The sequence below is a fragment of the Aspergillus udagawae genome (genome assembly GCF_001078395.1).
Source record: "Aspergillus udagawae IFM 46973 DNA, scaffold_2, whole genome shotgun sequence".
In the NCBI taxonomy this organism is placed as follows: Eukaryota; Fungi; Ascomycota; class Eurotiomycetes; order Eurotiales; family Aspergillaceae; genus Aspergillus; species Aspergillus udagawae.
The window spans coordinates 1297533-1318213 of NW_025091265.1; the positions used below are offsets into that span (position 1 = coordinate 1297533).

General features: G+C 50.5%; 7 protein-coding genes across 7 annotated transcripts; 2 read left to right on the top strand and 5 right to left on the bottom strand.

Moving 5' to 3' along the window:
- Positions 1-1025: 1025 nt before the first annotated feature.
- On the top strand, positions 1026-2588 carry Aud_002786 (uncharacterized protein; the record flags this gene model as incomplete). Its single annotated transcript, XM_043287746.1, has 2 exons — positions 1026-1472; positions 1533-2588. 2 exons carry the CDS (start codon positions 1026-1028, stop codon positions 2586-2588), a joined length of 1503 nt encoding a protein of 500 aa, XP_043143681.1.
- Positions 2589-2794: 206 nt separating this feature from the next.
- Positions 2795-4345, bottom strand: Aud_002787 (transferase family protein; the record flags this gene model as incomplete). The annotated part of the gene is made up of 1 exon (XM_043287747.1): positions 2795-4345. One exon carries the CDS (start codon positions 4343-4345, stop codon positions 2795-2797), a length of 1551 nt encoding a protein of 516 aa, XP_043143682.1.
- Positions 4346-4929: 584 nt separating this feature from the next.
- On the top strand, positions 4930-5866 carry Aud_002788 (uncharacterized protein; the record flags this gene model as incomplete). Its single annotated transcript, XM_043287748.1, has 2 exons — positions 4930-4957; positions 5004-5866. 2 exons carry the CDS (start codon positions 4930-4932, stop codon positions 5864-5866), a joined length of 891 nt encoding a protein of 296 aa, XP_043143683.1.
- A 441-nt stretch (positions 5867-6307) lies between these two features.
- Aud_002789 (uncharacterized protein) lies at positions 6308-8176 on the bottom strand (the record flags this gene model as incomplete). Its single annotated transcript, XM_043287749.1, has 1 exon — positions 6308-8176. The coding sequence occupies one exon, from the start codon at positions 8174-8176 to the stop codon at positions 6308-6310; it is 1869 nt and encodes a 622-aa protein (XP_043143684.1).
- A 969-nt stretch (positions 8177-9145) lies between these two features.
- Aud_002790 (putative carboxylesterase) lies at positions 9146-10069 on the bottom strand (the record flags this gene model as incomplete). Its single annotated transcript, XM_043287750.1, has 1 exon — positions 9146-10069. The coding sequence occupies one exon, from the start codon at positions 10067-10069 to the stop codon at positions 9146-9148; it is 924 nt and encodes a 307-aa protein (XP_043143685.1).
- A 741-nt stretch (positions 10070-10810) lies between these two features.
- On the bottom strand, positions 10811-16161 carry Aud_002791 (uncharacterized protein; the record flags this gene model as incomplete). The annotated part of the gene is made up of 10 exons (XM_043287751.1): positions 10811-11518; positions 11572-11785; positions 11847-11914; positions 11968-12037; positions 12136-13028; positions 13096-13283; positions 14218-15500; positions 15550-15827; positions 15875-15961; positions 16009-16161. The coding sequence occupies 10 exons, from the start codon at positions 16159-16161 to the stop codon at positions 10811-10813; spliced, it is 3942 nt and encodes a 1313-aa protein (XP_043143686.1).
- Positions 16162-19402: 3241 nt separating this feature from the next.
- On the bottom strand, positions 19403-20574 carry Aud_002792 (glycoside hydrolase family 12 protein; the record flags this gene model as incomplete). Its single annotated transcript, XM_043287752.1, has 4 exons — positions 19403-19673; positions 19733-20151; positions 20214-20269; positions 20322-20574. The coding sequence occupies 4 exons, from the start codon at positions 20572-20574 to the stop codon at positions 19403-19405; spliced, it is 999 nt and encodes a 332-aa protein (XP_043143687.1).
- Between the last annotated feature and the right edge of the window lie 107 nt (positions 20575-20681).

Consider the following 20681-nt stretch of genomic DNA (forward strand, 5'->3'; position numbering starts at 1 on the left):
GGGCTCAACTGCGCTATATACCGAGACGGATTTTAGGACATCGGGCTTAGGGCTTTAGGTTGGAGCGGATAGAGGATTATTTGGAGACAATATTGAAGCTAATTGTGCTAATCAATTGTACGCCTCAAATATCCTGGTCATGGTTGAATAATGAATTATGGCTACTGTTTACCCTTTGGTCATCTAAAGCAGTCAACCATGCTCCAGAGTACAGGTACGGAATATCGAAAAAGACTTTCAGGACATTAATAACTCTTGTTTCAATGCTTGACTGATAGATTTAATCTCATTGGCAGTTTTATGCGGTCAATGACATCCACCTCGTATTGCTTCTTGACTTCAGTCATCGTCGTCTTCGAAGGACATATATCATCGTATCACTTATCATCTGTCCCATAATCGAGTGTACACGGTAAAATCCCCAAAGTAGCCTTCGCAGGAGGATCCAGCCCAACCATGGGCGCATCCATTTTCGCCGCCCTCTCCAACACCCACTGGATCACAGTCCATCTATCTTAATCCAGAATTAGTAGGTTTAGGTTCAAGTAAAGTACGTAGTAGAGGAGCTGAATAGAAGACTATGATTAATTAGTGAAAGGCTAACTTCTTCTTAAGCTTGAGTTTTACTAAGCTAGGTTTCCTTCCATCCTTTATTCCTTTTGATAAATTAATGAGGGGTAAGATAATTAGGGAATAATCTCTAATAAATTGTGGATAGAAGTTGCAGAGGCCTAAAAGTATCTAAATATTATAGTAACGCTTAGGTTCTGCCTATGAAACGATAGCTTTAATATACTTCGGATCTATGGATACTCACTTCTAAGATGTAGATAATAATAATAATAATAATAATAATAAATGACTCGCGACTCCCAAGTGCCGATGGCCAGGCTCGAGCGCTGCCTGGGCCCCCTACCCCTAAGCCAATAGCGTGTTTTTCTGCTTCTGCTCTCTTTCTTTCTTCTTTCTACATCTTCTTCTTCTCCTCCATATTCTTCATATTCTTCTTTCTCTTCCTTTTCAAAATGTATCAGCTCACGGCGGAAGATCTCGATGACTATGATTATATTGACACTCCTGTCATCCGCGCTGCAGCCAAACCCAGCCTGGCCAGACTGGAAGCGCTTTTGGCTCGTTACGCTGCATCCAATAGGGAACAGAACTTATCCCGATGGAAACGATTGCCGATAGACAGGTTATCACCCAATTGTACCGTGAACTTTGATGGCAGAATCCAGTCTCCACTAAATGCTGCGATCGGCGCCAATTTACCAGATAATGTCCGTCTTCTGCTGGCCGCCGGCGCCGATCCGAACGGCATTGAAGCTTGCGATATGGCAGACTTTTCAGTCAACTTTATTCGTGGCCGTGACTTCCACTTCAACCGTAACGAGAGGAGGCTTGGTCCAGGGTTTGAACGTCGCGCTCATGTTCTAGCCACTGCGCGAAGTGAGAGAGGCATTGATCACCAGGTCTGCCCTTTGACTGAGACAGAGTTGGACGAGCGTCGCCATGGCTTTCCCCGTTTCTAGACGGAGCTCAACGTTCCCGAACGGAACTTCTCGTTGACTGGGAAGGATAGAACGCCGTCGACGGCGAAGGAAAAAAGGCCAAAGCCCATGTCGATGCGGCTAATGGACAGGGCTTTGACAGCGCTGGAAGTCGCGGCAAGGACGGGCAGTCTAGAGATTCTAGATCTCCTGCGGGCGGCAGGAGCGGACGAGTCTGCCTGGACACAACCATCAACCACGAGTAGTAATGATACGGACCAATTCAAGATTGAAGGTGAGACTACCCCAATCTCTGCCCTGGCGACATCGTCTCCCGTCCACGAAGCCATTGCCGCCGGCCAGCAGTCCATGCTCCGTCATCTTCTGTCCATCTGTAGGTATTCGCCAAACTATCGTCCTCGCGCAACCCCCACTGTTGCTCTCCCACCACTTTCCTACGCCATCGCCCGCTGCGATCTCGACAATACCGGCGTCCAGAGGTGCCTGGTTGACCTACTCTCCCATCCACAGCTGGACGCCAATTTGCGCACACCCATCTTCAGCGTCCACCCGCTCCACTTTGCCACGGCTCGTCATGATCCCGACCTTCTCTCGTGGCTGGCAGGATTCATTCCTGGTGGGTTCGCCGCGGCCGGGGTCACAGCACTTGGCCACACGCTGCTCCATGTGGCTTCCTTGCCTCTGACAAATAGTCAAATTATTGCTGGTAATACAGATATCGCCAGAAGCATCCATTGCGTGCGCACTCTCGACTCCTATTGGCGTCCATTTCATCTTCTCAGTCCAATCCACATGCAATTTCAAACGCCTGGGGAAATGGGTGCGAAGAATGCACAGCCAATGACAGTTGCCGAGCAACAGGCCCAAAAGGCAACTATCCGGGTGTTGCTGGAATGGGGTGGGGTTGATGTCTGTGCAAAAGATGTTGATGGCAACACGGCGTTACATTATTTGGCGAGCACTTTGAATGTGGACGAGACGGTGGAAATGGTAAGACAGATGGAAGGAGGGGAGGCAGTCTGGCAGGAGGCGACCAATTACTGGGGTCTGACTCCGAGGCAGCTATGGGGAGAGTAGAATACGTAAACTTGATGAATAGGTAGGTTTATTGTAGGTATACGTAATTCGGAGCAGTACATGACCCATGCAAATAGTAATTAATATCTTTTGATTTCTATCACTACCATATGAATCCAGGCGTTTGTCACTCTACCACTGTCTGTGATTGCTGTAGACCACTCTGAATTCTCAACCCGATATTAGTATCAAGTATAACCAAGATACTACGCCGTGAATTGCGCTTGTCCAGCCAGGAGCCTCTCCATGACCTCTTCCTCCAGATACAGTGCCACATCCATCCCGTTATCATCAACCCCCGATTCCATTACCTGCACCTCCCCATCTAACTTGGGCAGAACGGCATGCACATACCGCGGACGGTTTCCATTGCCCACAAAGTCCACTTTGTACACTTTCAGTCGCAGCCAGGAGGTTACAAGGACATGTCGAGACCCCAAGAACGCTTGCCACAGCCGCTGCGGGGAGATCTCGTACGCGCCGTCGTGGAGCATCGCGCCAATCTTCTCCGGCGTGAATAGGGCCACTGTCTGTCGAATTTGGCTGGCGATAGCTCCGATGGACGCAGCACAAAGAGCCTTTGCTGAGGCGCCAACATGAGCGAGGAAGAGCGGTGATCCGAGAAATGTGTCGGGGAGAGGAGGAGAGACGCGGGTTCGAGCGCCGATAGAAAGATCTAGGAAGACGGAGTCGGGGCAATCAGCGAGACTCCTGGCGCGGTTGATGGAAATCCAGAGGTGGGCTAATAATGCGTCGAGACGGGATATATCGCCTCGACCTTCAGCCAGCGCTTTCCGTTTGAGATCTGCAAGCTGATCCCCCGAAAAATGGATCTGGGTGTAGCAAGCTGGCCTGGACAGGTCCCACGACATCCATGGTGCAGATGTCGACGGAGAGAGTTCGATGCCGTCCAGTAGCTCAGGAGAAGGCATCGAGTTCAGCGTACTGGGCACCATTACCTTCGGATATCCCGGGTCATCCGTCTTCCACCAGTCGAACCGGTGCAGTGGCAGTTCACGCGCTGTCGCAATCAGTCCCGGATCCGGCGCTGGGCCATCAATATCCCCGCCAGCATGGGCGTCCAAGAGCGCTGGTTTAAAGACTGGAGCGCCCATCAATGATTCTGTGTATTTTGAACCAAACGCCGCTCTACTTGCAGCCGCCCACTGATGTACAAACACCATCAACGTCTGGGCATCAGCCAGGACATGAGCCATTCGAATTGCAATGGCGTATCCGCTGTCCTTGAATAGTGTGATTTGCACTTGCACACCGGGTAATCCCTGGTATTCGTGCAGATCATGCAATGCCAAGGGGGTTTCACTCAGGAAATCTCCCTGGGGAAAACCGTCCCCGTTCCAGGTCCCTGCATCTGCTCGTTCCATGGCTGAAGGGACTAGCGATCCGATTGATATGTCGTCTCGTTTGAGGACACGCCACTCAACTCCAGGGTCATTGGGCTCCCCATAGACGATCATGGGCCGGTTGAAGCGCTCAGTGTAAGGGCCATTCTCTCGAACTGGGGCCCATTGCAGCTGACCAGCCCATTGGGGGTAATCCGATAGTGTTTGCAAAAATGAGGATTGGAGACCATTGATAAATTCTGTTTCTGGAACGTTCTCGGGGAAACTATCGAATAGCCAAATTGCGCCTGCTGGAGCAAATCGCGCGACGGTAGCATCGAGGATGGATAAAGGAGTAGTGATAGGTGAAGAAGGGAGAGAATGAGGGAAAAGACGAGTTTTGTACAGTTCCATCTTTTCGTATTCGATGGTCTTGGAGATTCTGAACTTTTGGGATATATATATACAAAATGCTAATAATCATGCCTCTGCTGGCTCGACCACTAGAAACGTGTCAACAAGATGAGCCAGAATGAGTCAAGCACAACTAAATCCTGGTCCTTTGCCCGCATAGCTTAAGCTTCTTACAGAATTATCAAACCAATAACATCGACCAGGAATCAGTCTTAGCGCTTTATCCCAAGCCTTATACGTGTCCATTGGCTCGGGGTTGACGATCCAACATTAGCCGTTCATGGTATTGGTTATTGGCCGAGGGTGGAGATAATGGTACGCATGAGAGCGGGGTTCTGTTATGTGTTATAGATAATGCGGTCTGATAGTTGTCTCTATGGATGGAATAATCCTTTCTAAGCCACTCCATCGGTTGCTGACGACTGCAAGGCGTGCCATCTGTCGACATTGTGCGTCTATGTCCGCAAACCCCGTCTCACAAGTCTTACTGCGTGGATCGTGGGGTATATAACAACAACCATCCCGCTTAACAGGTGTAAATAGTAATAGCATTCGCTGCTACCAAAGAAACAGATAAAATCAATATGCTTGACTCGTCAACTGTCTGGTTCAGTACGTACCCCCTCCCTATACACCAAGCCGTCAACTAACATCACAGTCACCGGCTGCTCATCCGGCCTGGGAAAATCCCTGGCAAGCCTCGTCCACAGCGCCGGCCATCGGCTCGTGGCGACAGCTCGCAACCTGGACTCCCTCTCCTACCTTCCCGATGGCCCCAATGTGCTCAAGCTCGCTCTGGATGTCACCTCAAAACCAGCCATCCACGAAACCCTGTCCGCCACCGTGGCCAAATTCGGCCGCCTCGACGTAGTCATCAACAATGCCGGCTATGTCCTCATGGGCGATACCGAAGTCATCCCCGAGTCCGACGCTCGCCTCCAACTAGACACCAACTTCTGGGGCCCTGCTCTCATCTCCCAGGAGGCTGTCCGCATCTTCCGCGAGGTCAACCCGGCCGGAGCGGGCGGGACAATTGTACAGATCTCCTCGATAGGAGGGTACATGGCGTTCCCGGGGAGTGCATTCTACCACGCCGGGAAATTTGCGCTGGGCGGGTTCACGGAGGCCTTTGCTAAGGAGATGAACCCCGACTGGCGGATTCGGTTCTTGGTTGTTGCGCCGGGCGGCATCAAGTCCAATTTCGGGAGCAATGGCAAGTTTTTGCCCAGGCATCCCGCGTATGATACCCCCGACGGTCCGCTGAATCGGCTCTTGACGTATATGATGGATCCGGCGGCTCAGGCGTCGTTCTCGGAGGCGGATGCCTGCGCCAAGGTGCTCTTTGATGTCCTTGTTGGGCAGGATGAGCGAAGACTCCCCGGGAGGTTGCTGCTAGGACCGGAGACGCTCCCGATATTGGGGGCTGAGATGAAGAAGACTCAGGAGGAGATGGAGGCGTGGAGGGATGTGACGGTCAGCACGTCGTCGACCGGTGGCGCTAAGAATGTGCCAATTCTGTAATCTCGCGGTGTCATGTTTGACTTGATTTGGATGATTATGCACTTACTTTAGTAGTCTATGAGTCAACTATAGATTTCACTCGATGTAGGAGAGGGCGAAAGCGATTTGTATATGACTCGATCTTGTGATCCATTCTGACACTAGAGAGATGACAACTGCGAGGGTGCTATTTACACACTAGACGCATGATGAACATCCAAAAAGAACTTCCTCTCCAAGTTGTCACCAATCCGAGGCCGAGCTGCTATGTTTCGATTCAATTCATTCATGTCCAGGACTCCAGGAATAAAATAGATTGGACATCCTCCGAAACGGACGCCATCACCTGTGAACTCTAAAATACCTCGATATCTCCTCCGCGTTGGAAATGTTAGGAGCTGTCGCAGCAAGCGAGGGTACACACGCGATACGGAGACCTTGAGCATGCATCCCTAACCAACTTCAGATCGTCACCCACATTCGCCTTTCCTTTTCCCGGAGCGCTCGAACAATGGTCCTGTGTTGGTTCTGTTGAGCCCACTCGAGTAGTGTTTCTGCATCACCTTCGTAAACTATGGTATCAGAGACAAGACGCTCATCCTTGAGGATGAGAAGTTTTATTAGTGTTTGATCTCGAAGAGCGTCGAGGTAAGCAATAATAAAGTTGATGAGCCAATATTGGTCCAGTGATGCTGTGGTAACATCTTTGTGGCGGAGCAATTTCTCCATGCAAGTTTCATAGGGCCGCCTGTCCCGAAGTCTGAGAGACCTTGATAAACAGTCGCTGATCTCTTTCATCGCAATTGCTAGGGCAGTGTCGCCGTTCGAGTTTCTGGAGTTCAGATCAATCCCATCGAGGACTAATAGCAGATCAACAAGGGCGATGTCTCCATTAACAACTGCCCGGTCCAGTACGGTCAGACCCTCCGAGTCCCTATAGTTAGGATCAATTTGTGCCTTTTCTAGTACAGTCTTCGCCAGTGAAGTGTTTTTAGATTTTGCAACTGCGGAGAGCAGCGTTTGTCCTTGCTCACTGCCGATGGGCTGGCTTTGGTCAAGGAGCATTTCTGATAGAAAACAATTGCCATGCTCAAGAGCGTTGCACAGTGACTTTTGCAGCTTCACTTTTCCTTGAATAGTCGGGATCGTAGCATCATGGGCGATTAGCAGCTTCACAGTCTCATCCGTCCCGGTTTTTCTCCACCCACGTGTCATAGCCCACCACAGTGGCGTTCGCCCGTCTTGATCCTTGGAATTCACGTCAACCTTGCCCGTCGAGAGAAGCAGTCGAATGACCTCAATCTGCTTATGTTCCGCGGCAATTGAGAGCGTTGTGCGGCCCGTGTCGGTTCGTGCTTCAGGCTCAAAACCCTTCGCAAACAACACCTTCATGATCGCTGCTTGGCCGTGTTCTGCTACGAAGAATAAGATCCCAGTGCGATCAAGTTCTCTCGGGAGCTGTCCCACCCCTTTTGACCATAGCAATTGGAAGATCTCTTCGTATCCGTACTGAGCGCTGAACCGATACAGCTGCAGGAGATCTGGGTCCGTATCATAGTTCACTGATGTCGCAGGGTGCTCAAGGAGTGCTTGTATTGTCCGCCGATGCTTCAGTTTGACCTTCTCGGGCCCCCAAGAGATCCGCCCCCAAAGAACCATCACTGCAGCTGAGAGAGCCGTCCTGTGATGAATATTATCCCTCACACTAACATCGACCGAGGGATTCGAGAGCAATGTTCTGACGACGTACACATGGCTCCTTCCCGCTGCTAGACGGAGTGGCGTGCAGCCACTATTGTCCGGGCAATTGACATCCACATGGGGACACTTCAGCAGAATCTTAACAATGTCGTTGAAGCACTCATAGGCAGCATATGCAAGGGGTGTTTGTCCTTCATCGTTCTTGACGTTCGGATCCACCCCGTTTCTGGTCAAGAGAAACCGTACGACTTTGGGTGAGCGATTGATCACAGCCTTCACCAAAAGTGGAATGCCCTCGGTTTGTTCCACAGCCTTGATATCAGCACCGCCCTGCAAAAAAAGGGTCTTCATCGCAAGCAGTGAGTCGTGTTTAGTGGCCAGGCAAAGTAGTGCTGCCAGTGGTGCTGATGCGCCAGCCTCGAGAGATTTCCATAGTGTAGCGATCTTATTATGCTGAACGGCCCAGAACAATGCTCGACTTTGCCCTCGTCTCGGGTCCCGTCGGTAAAGTTCGAAGTTGAAGGCCGTGTAGAGAGGAGAGCAGGTGCGGACGAGGGCATTCAGATCCGAGTCATAAAGGTGAGAAGCTATCTCGTACAGCACATCAAGGGGCAGGTCAAGGAGTGACATGGCTGCAGATCCCACTCTGCTCATCAAGGTGAGGCAGTTCGATATTTTGAGAAATTCGCGTTTCGGTGGTATAAAGGTAGGTTCTGTCTTCAATAGAATGCGCAAGGATAGTTAGGAAAGCGGGTGTAAGATTCTAGATTGATGTCTTTGGTGTTGATACTAGTTTGTGTGTGAGAGGACGCGAGATAAAGTGAGGGAAAATTAGGCGACATAGTTGTTTGTACTTATTCACTGCTCTAATAATTCCCTAAAGGGAAGTGCTTAGGCTAATATTAGCAAAGGTGAAAGTAAAGTGAATGAATACTAAGACAGAGGCACTTCACCATCTAGAGCGTATCCATTAATGAATATCCATCATCTTCAATGTCTGTCACTAGCAGTATTTCTAAATGAAAATTGTTTACACTATAGAGGTACAGCAACACTGCTACTCCACGACACCCTCAGTAGAACTATCACCCAGCTTGCCAGAAGTAGCCTTTGTCGACTACACTGAACCAAACCATTCAATAAGATGACTGACTGTCACAAATCTGCAGTTGGTCATAGCTCGTCGCAATCCAGTCGTGCCAGTACCACGCTACTGCAATGACTGGAGACCTTCCCTGGCAGTCTCTTCTCAGCCGGGGGCTGCATTTCTTCAGGTTGTTGGCAAGGTTGAGTTCTATACTTTCTGTCAGTAAAGATTGCTGGTGCTCACGGGCCTGGGACAACTAAGATAAACAAGATGGAATAGCTAATCTGGTATCAGGTGTGCCGTTATGCGGCCACTTCGCAGGTAATGAGTGAGTTACTCGCTAACGATCTTCTTGAGATACGAGATGGACACCTGTCACTAAGAACAGCGTAACGGTTAATACTGATAGGCAAAACTATAGCCTGATTCTGTGTTACTACATACACAAATGGGTTGGATGTTCAGTCCTGGCGCGGACGGAAATCCTAGTGCAATATGGAACTGTGACGCCGTCAACCGCTCTCACCTGCGACCTTCTTCAACATGTCCACAGCAAGTCCATAAGCCTCGTCTCGAGCCTGGACACAACTCTTATTCGTGTTCTTCTTGTCAAATGCATGACCGCAGTCTTTCATCCTCCGAATAACCACATTTCTACCGCTTGCTACGCCTTCCGCCTCGGCTTCCTTCGCCAAATCCTCCGCTTCGAGCGCCGACGAGTCCAACTCCGCTGTTACAACGAGCATATTGGCAGGATACTTGGACGTATCGGCATACGCTGGCGAGATCCTCGGATCCTGCGGGTCCATATTCCCTATGTATGCCTCCCGAAAAGTCCGAGTCCAGAACGCCGAGCGCGGCTTCGCATTCGGAACTGGGGGCTTCCTCATGCTCGGGTCCCTGGCAAGATCCGTCGCCGGGTAGAACGCAATGACGGACTGGAAGGTGTCAGGAGGAAACAGTGTCGGGGCCACGAGCGCGAGGGTGCCGCCTGATGAGAACCCGGACACGGAGACTTGCGAGGTCTGGTACTCGTCCGGCCGGTCAAGCACATATTTTACCGCGTCCTCGACGTCATGGACAGCCGCGGGAAACGGGTGCTCCGGTGCGAGTCGATACTCGACGTCCAGGACGACGTAGCCGGTGGTCGTGGCGATGAACCGACAAAAACCGTCGTCCGCGCCATAGAGGGGAATTGCGAAGCCAGAGCCGTAAAAGTTGACCAGGACTGGGTGCGGTCCCCTGCTTCCTGCATACTTCTCCGAGGGCTTGTAAATATGGGCTTTGATAGTGTGTTTGTTATCGCGTGACGGAATTCTCAGTACGGAGTCGGGACGAGGTCTCGGGGGCGAGGCAAACATTTTCACGATGAGCCGGTAGAAGGAGACTAGGAGTTTGAGGCGCAGATAGCGCAGGAAGGCGGATAGGCTGGCCATTGTGGTAGGATGGCTGCAACTACAGTCCAACAGGTCGTGGACTTCTATTGGGAGTGGAAATACAGCGGTCTGTTGCGCAGGCAGCCTCCACTCGTCCAGTGGGGTTTGCTTTGCTATATAAGAACCAATGTCTCGGATGCGATTAATTTAAATTGGCTGAAGCTTTATTAAGTACAGGGTAGATCCAACATACTTCGTATTCTCGCCAATGATGACTACGCAATCGTAAAATGACTCACAATTGGGTGATCTGCAGTACCCTAAAACCTTGGCGGACTATTTATATGAACTGGCCAAAATAATTCTTACCATGATTACCTCCCATCACACTGCTGCCACACACACCACCTGCCTAGGGTCTATCCAGCATGCTTATATAAATTATATTGTAATTATAGTCATATAATCTATATCTAAAATATTGATTCAATATCTAGCGGCTTGAATTGGTGGTGATTAGTTAAGCCATGGTGGCTGTCGAAGGCCAATGTGTACACATATATACATATATCAACACCATCTAACCTCTTACAGAGATGATTATTCCCTTATATCTCTACAACGACTAGATATTGAATATTTATATAGTATTAATATTGAATCACTATAGCATATACTGATTCAATATCCCTACTAGATGGCATTCGATAACCCTACTATATGGTATACATGCTGTTTATGGTTATTGTGGAAATATGGCTATAAGTAATACAAGCAGGTGACAGTAAAAAATTTGGGAGATTACGCCATGGCCCGACTTCGAGTTCGACTCATCGTCCTTTCCAAGCGGATGTGCGCGTCTTCCTGTTCAGCCTGGATGAGGTGCTCCCCAGGTAACATAATAGCTTTGTCGATCGCGACGGGCAATCCACGGTGCCGGCCACGCAGCATCACCGCGCAGAGGACCAGCTTGCTCAGGGTATGCCAGCCCCCGGAAAAACTATACATTTGATCAGGCAGGCCCGTGCTGATTCCGACGGTGCCGTATGCACTGACGGTCTCGAAGATAATGTTGAAGGCGGAATATGTCACCGGGTCGCGGGTAAAACTACCCGCCTCCACGATACAGATAATGATGACGGCCAGGGCAATCCACCAGAGGTCATAGGCCAGTTGCGCCCGCAGCTGGTGTTGAATAAAGTAACGCCGACCGGAGGGCGTCTTCCCGTGTAGGTTTTTCTCCTGGCTGTCGGGCTCCTGCGACGCTGATGGCAGATCGTCGGCGTAGATCCCCAGGCTGCGCTCCTCGTAAACGTTGGAGTTGCGCATGGTGATCACCACTGGATACACGGAAATGTACATCATAATCACATATATGACCTGCATACCCAGCTGAAGGGCAGAAATGCTGACGAGATAGAACCCGCCGTTACGCACACAGAGGGCCTGGAAAAGTCCGTCGAGGACTCGGGAGCCGAGCGGAATCGTGTTGACCGCGGGATTATCAACCTCTCTGGTTTTAGTACGATTCTTTGCTCTTGGTGTGGGTACTCAGAACTTACATTTAGAACTTCGAACGCCACCCAGTCAATCCCGTTGAGTAGCACCACGGAGAGGAGCAACCACCAGGTATGTGGTGAAGGAAAGAGACTGGTGTAGCATCGACGGGGATGATCCAAAAGGAAACGCAGAGTGTCATGGGACTCTTGAAAGTAGGGATGCTTGGGCAGGAGGCGGAGCATCGCGTACAGGATCCATCGTAGAAATATCGGGTAGCTGGAAGTCCTCATGAGTATGGGATCGCGATGGGGTTTGAAATTCCGAGGAGTGACTGTACCAGGTATTACCCGCCAGGATCAATAGCCCCATGGTGATGAGCATGAACGTTGATGATCGAAAAGGCACCTGCCGACTGAGGTCAGTGTAATGATGATCCGGATGGACTATCCTGGTCTCACCATGTTGGCGTCCACAAGACTCATGCCGGAGTTGTTGAACGCGGAAATCGCAAAAAAGAAACCGGCCCACCTGAAGACAGCAATCAATTCAAGCTCGGAACAGAAAAAGAAGCAGGGGAATATAATCCTTAAGGGGAAAAAGGCACAGAGATGATTTGGGGTATTCACCATGGAGCTAGGCCATTCGTCTCCGTCACCGTGCTTTTGTTATGGGCCACATAAGCCCCCACTGCCAGCCCTCCAAGAATCTGCCAGGCCACAAAGTAAATGGGCACAATGATGGTCAGCAGGCACACGGCTCGGTATTCCACACCGCCGAGTTTGTCGCGTTCCTCCTCGGTCAGCATAGGAAAGGTAGAATTTCGTCCAACATGGCGTAGGAACGCCAAAGTTTCATGACCGGACGAGCCTGGTTCCTCTCCGCGCCAGGGCCCACGATCTGACAACACGGACGGCTGTCTGTAGTTTGTATAGGGCGGGAGAAGATGCGGTCGGGGATACCTACTTGATGACTGTTCGCGAGGACGTTGCACATCAGACGCGAAGGCAAGGTGGGAGTACTCCTCGCGATTATTGACATTCGCAGAGCTAGGAATGGAGTTGACTGAAGTCTTCCGATCCAAGTGAGTAGATTGCTCCTCCTCGCAATTATTGGGGTTCGCAGAAGCAGGGGGAGAGTTGACTGAAGGCTTCCGATTCAAGAGGGTAGGTTTCTCCTCCGCGCTCTCTCTAGACGGTTGCCGTTGTTCGACTCCAGCAGCTGTCTCTACAGGCAGATCAGCAACTCCACCACCTTGCTGTCTGGGTGAGTAGCTGGAAGGTTGACGGGACACAACATTGCGGTCAGGTGCCTGGGTGGTACCAGCTGGTACAGATTGCAGATTTAGACGGTCCGAGGTAGTCCCTCGTCGACGGAACGACCGCGACAGAGAAAAGCTGGGGCCTGCTTGCAGGGACTCGCGCGTACCCTTTCTCTGCAGGCGTTGCTCTCGGATGATATCACCGAACCGCTGTTCGAATGCGCGCCTGCGCGTCAAGAGTACGGCGATGGACACCCAGATCTACAACAGGGGTTGGCTGACACTCTCGCACTGGCTGGTGTAGTAAGGAGTAAGTTCTTGAGCTTACCGCGGAGCCGAGTATAATTAAGAAAAATAGCCAGAGTTGCTGAAAGGTGCTCAGGGTGGACAGATTCACTGTGTTGAGGCCTGCCAGCGTCATAGCACTGACGGCGAGATACAGGGCATCAATATAACGGAGACTACCGAAGGGCTGCGCGGCGCCCCAGAGAATGAAGGAGCTTATCAGACAGGTGCCTATAAAATAAGCATAGTGGAGGGTAAGGAATCGCATTCGCGGACGGTGCCTCCTGATTAAGCTATGTATTCGACCCATCTCAAGGGGAAACCTGGAGACTGATGTGGTTATAATAATGGAATGTGCATTACAAGGTATTAGCACTGCAATGATAACTAATCAGCAGCCGCAGTAGCAAAGCATGGTATAGCCTTAAACGACGAGGAACCAACCTTCTTGTTCTCAATTACTGATGAAAGTTGGCTATCAAGTAGAGTTTCTGTATGGCTTGCTGAACCTCTAGACAGTGATGTCAGTCACATGATGTCGCGGGTGGGCAGGTGATTTCTGCCTTAGGCATACTCCTGTTTGAGGATCACGTGGAACCCGCCCTGCCCAAGATGAGCTGCAACCTGCCTCATTGCCCATGTACGTATTCTCTGGTCAGCTTCGATCCTTACTAGAGTAACCTACCCTTTGATGATACGAGTAGAGGAGCCATAGAGTTATGGAAATTTTCAAGCTACCATCTCACATCTGCATGTGACCACTCTCCTCTTCTCATTCATTGGTTCAGCTTCATAGCAAGATGATGCGCATTTTCTGCTACAAGGCCCAGAAGCGGCTAATTGGCGAGCGTTTGGGATTGTCGTTATTTATCAGAGTTGGCTGGAAGGAGTTTATCTCGCTGCTCTTAGAGGCAGTTGAGGAAGCGTTTACGCGGTAGGGAAAAACTCCAATCTCGAACCCCCAATTTTCACCTACGATACAGATATGTCCAGATAAGATGATATTTAAATCATAGCTGAGGCCCCCTCTTGTACTCAATGTAACTAAACAGCCGTTGAATTGACTGTAGTGTTCAAAAAGCTCGATCCCAGCTTCCCCCCCGCAGCAGTCTTGAATACCGTTACGCTCTCCTTGAAGTTGGCAAACACAGCCCCAAAAACCGACCCGCCACATGCACTCTCCATCTTTGTGCCGCTGCTCGTATCGTCTCGTTTTCTGCGCTTGAAATGGATACCGGGGGTGATTTCAACGCAATTGTATGCGCCTCGGCCGCTCGCAGCTGGCAAATCTCCGATGTCTTGCAATCGCCAGTGCAGCTGGAGACATCCCACCCCCTGCTCTTACGGGCGATATAATCTTGGAACACGCTGTCATCGCTCTCGAACAATGCAGTGACGTTATGCCAGAAAGCAGGAGTCAGCTCGCTCGCGCTGTCGGTGACTGGGGGACTCAGAAGAGAGCCGTATGCCTCCTTGATGGAGTAGTATTTCTGCCAGGTAGGCTTGCTCTGGTACGTTGAACTGGACATATTGGCAATGTACACGGTGTAATCCAACACGCCAAAGGTGACCGGGTCGACCGAGTAGACGCGAAAGGTCGGGTTCCCGGATGTCGGAGTCAGCGCGGGAGCAATATACGACATCATCGTCGCAGTCTGCGCACTCTGGTCTGTGTAGTTGGAATAGACAATCTCGAACTCGTCTTTGTGAGTGTGACCGTAGAACAAAGCGGCGATGGTCGCGTCATACCGCTGGACAATCTGATTGAAGTAGTTGGATGCATCGTGAAAGGCATCACCGGAACCCATGGGCATGTGGCCGAGCAGCCAGACTCGCTCGCCGGCGGTCTCCGCAGCATCGAGCTCACCGATGAGCCAGGCAAGCTGTCCGCTTGGATCGGTCTCCATGGTCTTTTCGTACAGCCAGAAGTTCTCCTTGTAGTACAGATTTGTGTTGAAGGAGATTATGCGCAGATTTCCAGCCGGGTACTTCACGGAATACGCGCCGTAGTCTTTGGCCGTGGTGGCAGCCGTTGACCCTATCCACTGCTTCCAGTCGGACGCAAGAGTATCGTACGCCCATTGGCTTGAAATTGTTGTGTCGATGTCAGCTGCAGGAAAGGAATTGACAGGCGCTGCGTCATGATTACCAACCACTCCGTAAACGAGACTGAGGTATGATGGCATCCGGGCGTTGTAGGCATCGTTGAGGTCGTTGGTAACTTCGATCTCATTGACCAGCCACACCGCGCCTTCTACAACATCACCTGTGAAGATGGTGAATGCTGCGTTGGGGACCAGCTGCTGTATAGCCGCATACATGCTCTCCTCCAGACTAAGCGGAGTGTCGCAGCTGTGATCGCCAAACTTCCCCGCAGGATAGCTAGTATTGCCGGGTGCGTCAGATGTTGTGTAAGGACGGCAGCAGATGTTTTTCGTGCAGTTATAACTAGTAATATGAGTAATTGAAAGTATCCTGCGGGGTGCGGTAGGGTTACCTGGCGCCAGTTTCATAAGATAGGTCAACATGGATATCACTGATGTGCACGACCTGAATAGGTGTTTCCCCGCTGGGCGATGGGCGAGATGCGTTTGTCGGTTTGGCCGAAGGATAGTCAAGCGTATACTTTGTGACAGCCTGAAAATCACAGAGGCCAAAGATTGTGGTGCAAAAGAGAACGGCGGTAGTCGAGGGTATATTCATATTGCGAAGATCATGCGCCAATATAGGGCCTTCGCGAGCGATGGCACCCTCGCAAACGTCCGAGTCTTCTGCCTGCTCGTGATAAATATTGGCTCATTTTCCCAGAAAAGATTGCTTACCCCAGCCAGAATACAGACTTGGGTTATCACATCCACAAAGTCATCATTGCCAAGATGGGCTAGAGTTTGTAGGACAACCAACAACGACTGTACGGGTCAGCGACGGGTACATAAGCTTTCGTTGTCGTACTTACCTCACAGGCAGCGCAGGTCGTAGCATTTTCGATATCGGTCAATATCTCGCTCAATATCTCGCTCACTGTGCTTCTTTCCACTATTCCATGGATTCTGCCAGTTGCAAGGGAGGAGCTGAGAAGGCTGAGCCAAAGGAATCCAGCGACCTTCATCTTGACCTTGGGTTCACGGGCCTGGATATTCGAAGAGACGGACCTTACGGGGGCTTATATACGGCAACCGCACCATACATCGCGCTTCAGCAGCTGCTATAGTCTAAACTGATTATCGTCAGTTTCGTACAACATAGCGCCTGAATGGCACGTTCTACCGTATTCCGCAGTGATTGACCGGTTTAAAGATCGGTGCCGGGATCGCAGTAGAAACAAGCATCAACTCGCTGAGCATGCTCATGTTTATCTGGCTGTGATTCGACCAAAGAAACATCTGCAGAGCGCCCAGATTATATTAAATCAAAACAAGCCTTACCGGATCAACAGTGGTGATGGCCTTAGTCGATGTGCTAAGGAGGAGATATTCCACCATAGATTGATAAGCGAAGGGAGCTGATGGACATTTCTCCGTCTTAGGCTAGGTCGAGGCGGATAACGCGTCATCTTGCGGAAGTCAATTAATGATATCAGAGTCTGATTAAGATGTTCCTATCAATGTTGTGCAGGACAAACAAGATTTTCTTCCAGTTTGGTGCAGATCGGACACTTTTCGACAGCATCAGGCTGACACTTGGAATGCGCCCTGACACCCTCTGCCTTGAGCTCTCGGTTCAAAACAATAAAGGAAGTCTGGTTCAGGACACAATTTATCGAAGCTACCATACTCTTTGGCTGGTTTGACGCTTTGACACAACGCTCAACCACACTCATGATGTCCACGTTCATTGGGGGGGTTGTTTTGATCGGTTTTCATCCTCTCCAGACAGAGACGAAGTGGTCCGGGATAATGTACTGTGCGCGGCGGAATGATTAAGCGAAATCCTAAGCCCAGACACAGTTGCAGAAGGCTTTTTTGTCACATCTCGATGCGTGGATTGTAGCAAAAGGGCAAGAGAGAAAAAAGAAAGTGAGCTCACTGAGATTCGAAGTAGCGTCAATTTCAGTGGACACCGTGTAGCACGTGATGCGGGGTTAACCAACCAATCACAAGCTTTGATACTACAGTTCTTAACTCCGCTCTATTCAGTGCCGACTATAGAGAGGCGAATCAATGATGATTTTCTCGATACTAGAGGATGCTCGAATTTTATAGATTAAATTTCGATAGCCCTCGGTCCGGTCTCTCCTTGAAACAGCCCTAGTGTGGGTTCTGCGGATACCCGTTATTGGGTCGTCCAAACACGCAACCGTGACTGGCCATGAATGGAAAATCGAATACAGACTTGAGACAATGGGGCATCCGTCGACAGCCGAATTTAAATGGCGGCATGGCGAGACTTCCATTATTTTATCTCGAACACTTACTGAAACATTTCTGATAAGGGCGTACTTGCTCCACAAAATGTCTGAGAATGTCCAAAAACGTGGGCTAGAAGCATGGAGCGGATAGAGGCATCTAACAACTTGGCTCAGGCCTGCACATCCTACAAATTAGTGCGGTCTCGGCTCTCAAGCATCATCCTTGCTTGCCTGTGATCACCTACCCGGCCGCGTACACTCTGACAGGTTTGGTAGCACGAAGAGCACCGTGCGTTTTCCCCCTTGCATGCGTAAGGTATAATCAATTGAACAAATCTAGACGCCATATCGATCAGCTCTTGTTACTTTGGCGCTGCTGGCCATTGGCCTCAGGGCTTAAATAGCCTGCGCACTACAGATTATCTACTGCAGCACCAAAAAGCATCACCAACAAGCCCTAGAGCTTTGTTCAGCGGAGATAAGGAGTCTGATTATGCGTAGTCGGCGGTGATACGGGCGGCAGTGTCGCGGCCAGCAGACCGGCGCAGCCCGCTCCAAGGTTTTCTGGTCGAGGGGCGTATGAGCTGGAGTCTCTTGGTGCGATTGTTGCAGCAGATGTGCTGCCAGTCGCGTCCGATTCGACACGTCCTCCGCAATCGAACGGAGCTTTGTTGCATAAAATCAGCCAAGGGTCAATGAACTATATATTCATTATGTCAGGGGGGAATGACTTGGGGCTCGTAAGTCAGCTAGGCACTTGGCTAATGTTGACGGAACTGACGCAGCATATCTGCAGGTTGGCGCTGAATTTATGATCCATCAACCGTGTTTGCCCATTTAGTGGCTCGAACAGTCCCAGTGACACAACCAACTGATTCGCAGACCAATGCGCAAATCCACGAATAATGGGCAACTGCCATCAATAATAGCAATTACCATTACGCATTCGAGGAAGTACATCTGTACCTCAAGGACAAAGTCCAATTCACACCTCGGATATTGAACCACAAGCCGCTAAGCTTCAGCTGCCTACGACGCTGCTGCGTACGATTCAACCAGCGGGCAACTGCCGGTATCCTACGCCAACATTGCCGTGTCATTTCCCCGTGGATGGAGCGAGGAACGGAAGCGATAGGGACCAACGAGACCACGGACTTCAATCTCCGGGTCGCTGATGGGGTAGGGACCGCAATACTGCATATCCTCCATCAACTCTAAAATCAACCCTGCAGCAGTTCCCAAGCGTCATTCCTGGTCATCGATCCTTCCATATTGACTATGTACACAAATACGCTAGCGAAGAAGCTTGTTTCCAGCGGCCCAAAACGGCCGCCGGCGTTCAACTACGAGGAACCCTCGATACCATCTTTGCGCTGTCTGCAAAGAACGAAGTGACCCTCTCAGCAGGCTCATTGAAGTCACCCCAGCTCCTGTGATAATCGGGGAGGAGTACTATCCTGGTGTCGAGGTCCAGACTGACGAGGAGATTCCGGGTTCATCCAGCATAGGGTTATGGCTTTGTTGCGTGCCTCTTGCCCGAACAAGACGGGCACTGCGGTGGATGAGATGGTTGTTGTCGCTCCGCAGGCGTGGATATATGGAGTGTCTGGACTACATGTGGTGGATGCCAGTGCGTTTTCGTTTCTGCCGCCTGGTCATCAGCAATCCACACACTGTGTAAATTGTGGGTACCTCCAACCAAACAGATCCACCTTTGACATCGACTCAACTATGCTTGCGGAAAAATCGCGGATGCGAACATCAAGAGTCCAGAGTCCCAGTAATGGCGATTCTGCGTATCATACGCAATGCTTCCAATAATTTACATAATCCATATGTTTGTAAACAGTATACGCAGCTCAGCGCGATCATTACATGTGCCGTCCTCCTCTGTACTGATGATATGATATGCCAATGCTTCATTATCTATGTTCGATCCGATTGCCTCAAAACTCCCAAATGCTAATGAACAAAAAATATATATATACCTCTCTCGTCCTCTTCATTGCATATCTACCGAGAATTCGGGTACCCAAAATGTGACATTCGTACTTGATGAGAAGGCCTCGGAACCGAACTGGAAGATCCCCATGTAGTCGGATTTTGACGGGTAAGCCTCCCCAGTCATGGTATATAGCTCGGTGATCAGAGGCAAGAGATCACCGGTGAACGTTTCCGTAGTCTTCCCTTTCGCGTGAGCATCGTTCGGAGAGTCGCTCGTAAGCCACGTTAAAACCCACTGGTTCTTGCCGTTCTGGCCTGAATATAGGTTGCTGCAAACAAAAGCGTGTCAGAGAAAAGGCACCCAACGGTCATTGGATAATTTACTCACAAGATAGTTCCATTTAATACTTTGGTCGCAACTACGCCAGCATCTTGTCCTATGACGTACGCGGCGGGCCCGAACTTCCCAAACCAGACCATCACTTCATGTGTGTAATCGGTACTCTCCTTTGCCTTTGCGTTGGGACCCATGAACATATCGATAGCGACGTTCGTATTGACAGACGCGCTAGTCAGTTCCGCCTCGTCGGTCGCCGCAGCGGGTGTGTTGCCTACTCCGTACGTCCAGTGGAAATCGACATTCAAATGCTGGATTTTCTCAAGGGAGACGGGCAAGCCATCGTCAATCATCACGTTCGGGAAGGCGTGGACCGGTTGGGTCGACGGACCGGGGTCGAATTGCCATGTGACAGAGAACTCTGGTGCTGTGTTCTTGGTTGCGTATGTCCCGTTTTCGAAGGTTGTGACCTTTCGACACTCATTAACAAACTTGCCAGCAAGCTGGTAAAATAACGAGACTCAACACTCACGTTCATGCATATCGGTGCGATTGTATCGGGGGCCACACCCCATGGATTGGGATTTACTGCGGTAACGATCAGCCATTCGAAACCCGATAAGAACTCTCAGCAACCTACATGTGAAGCTTTGTCCTTTTGTCTCGGGTTTGATTCCGTATGATTCATGGCAGTGCACTATGTTTTCCAATCCATTATGAGTAGGGCTACCGCTGCCACCAGAACCGGAGCCCGATGAACCGCCGCCGCCGCCGCTGAAAAGAGGCGCTTGTCCTGTCGCATGTCGGTGCGCATCGATTCCCATCAGAGCACCTACAGTGCCTCCGATGGGGATGGCCAAAAGGCCGGCATTAACAACCCATCGAAGCACCATGATAGGTTTGATGTGCAGACTCTGTGAATTCAGAGATGTAGAAGAGGGAAGGTCATGGAAGGTGAGATGTAGTGGAAGCGGATACGGTCAGTGGCTCATAGGGTGCT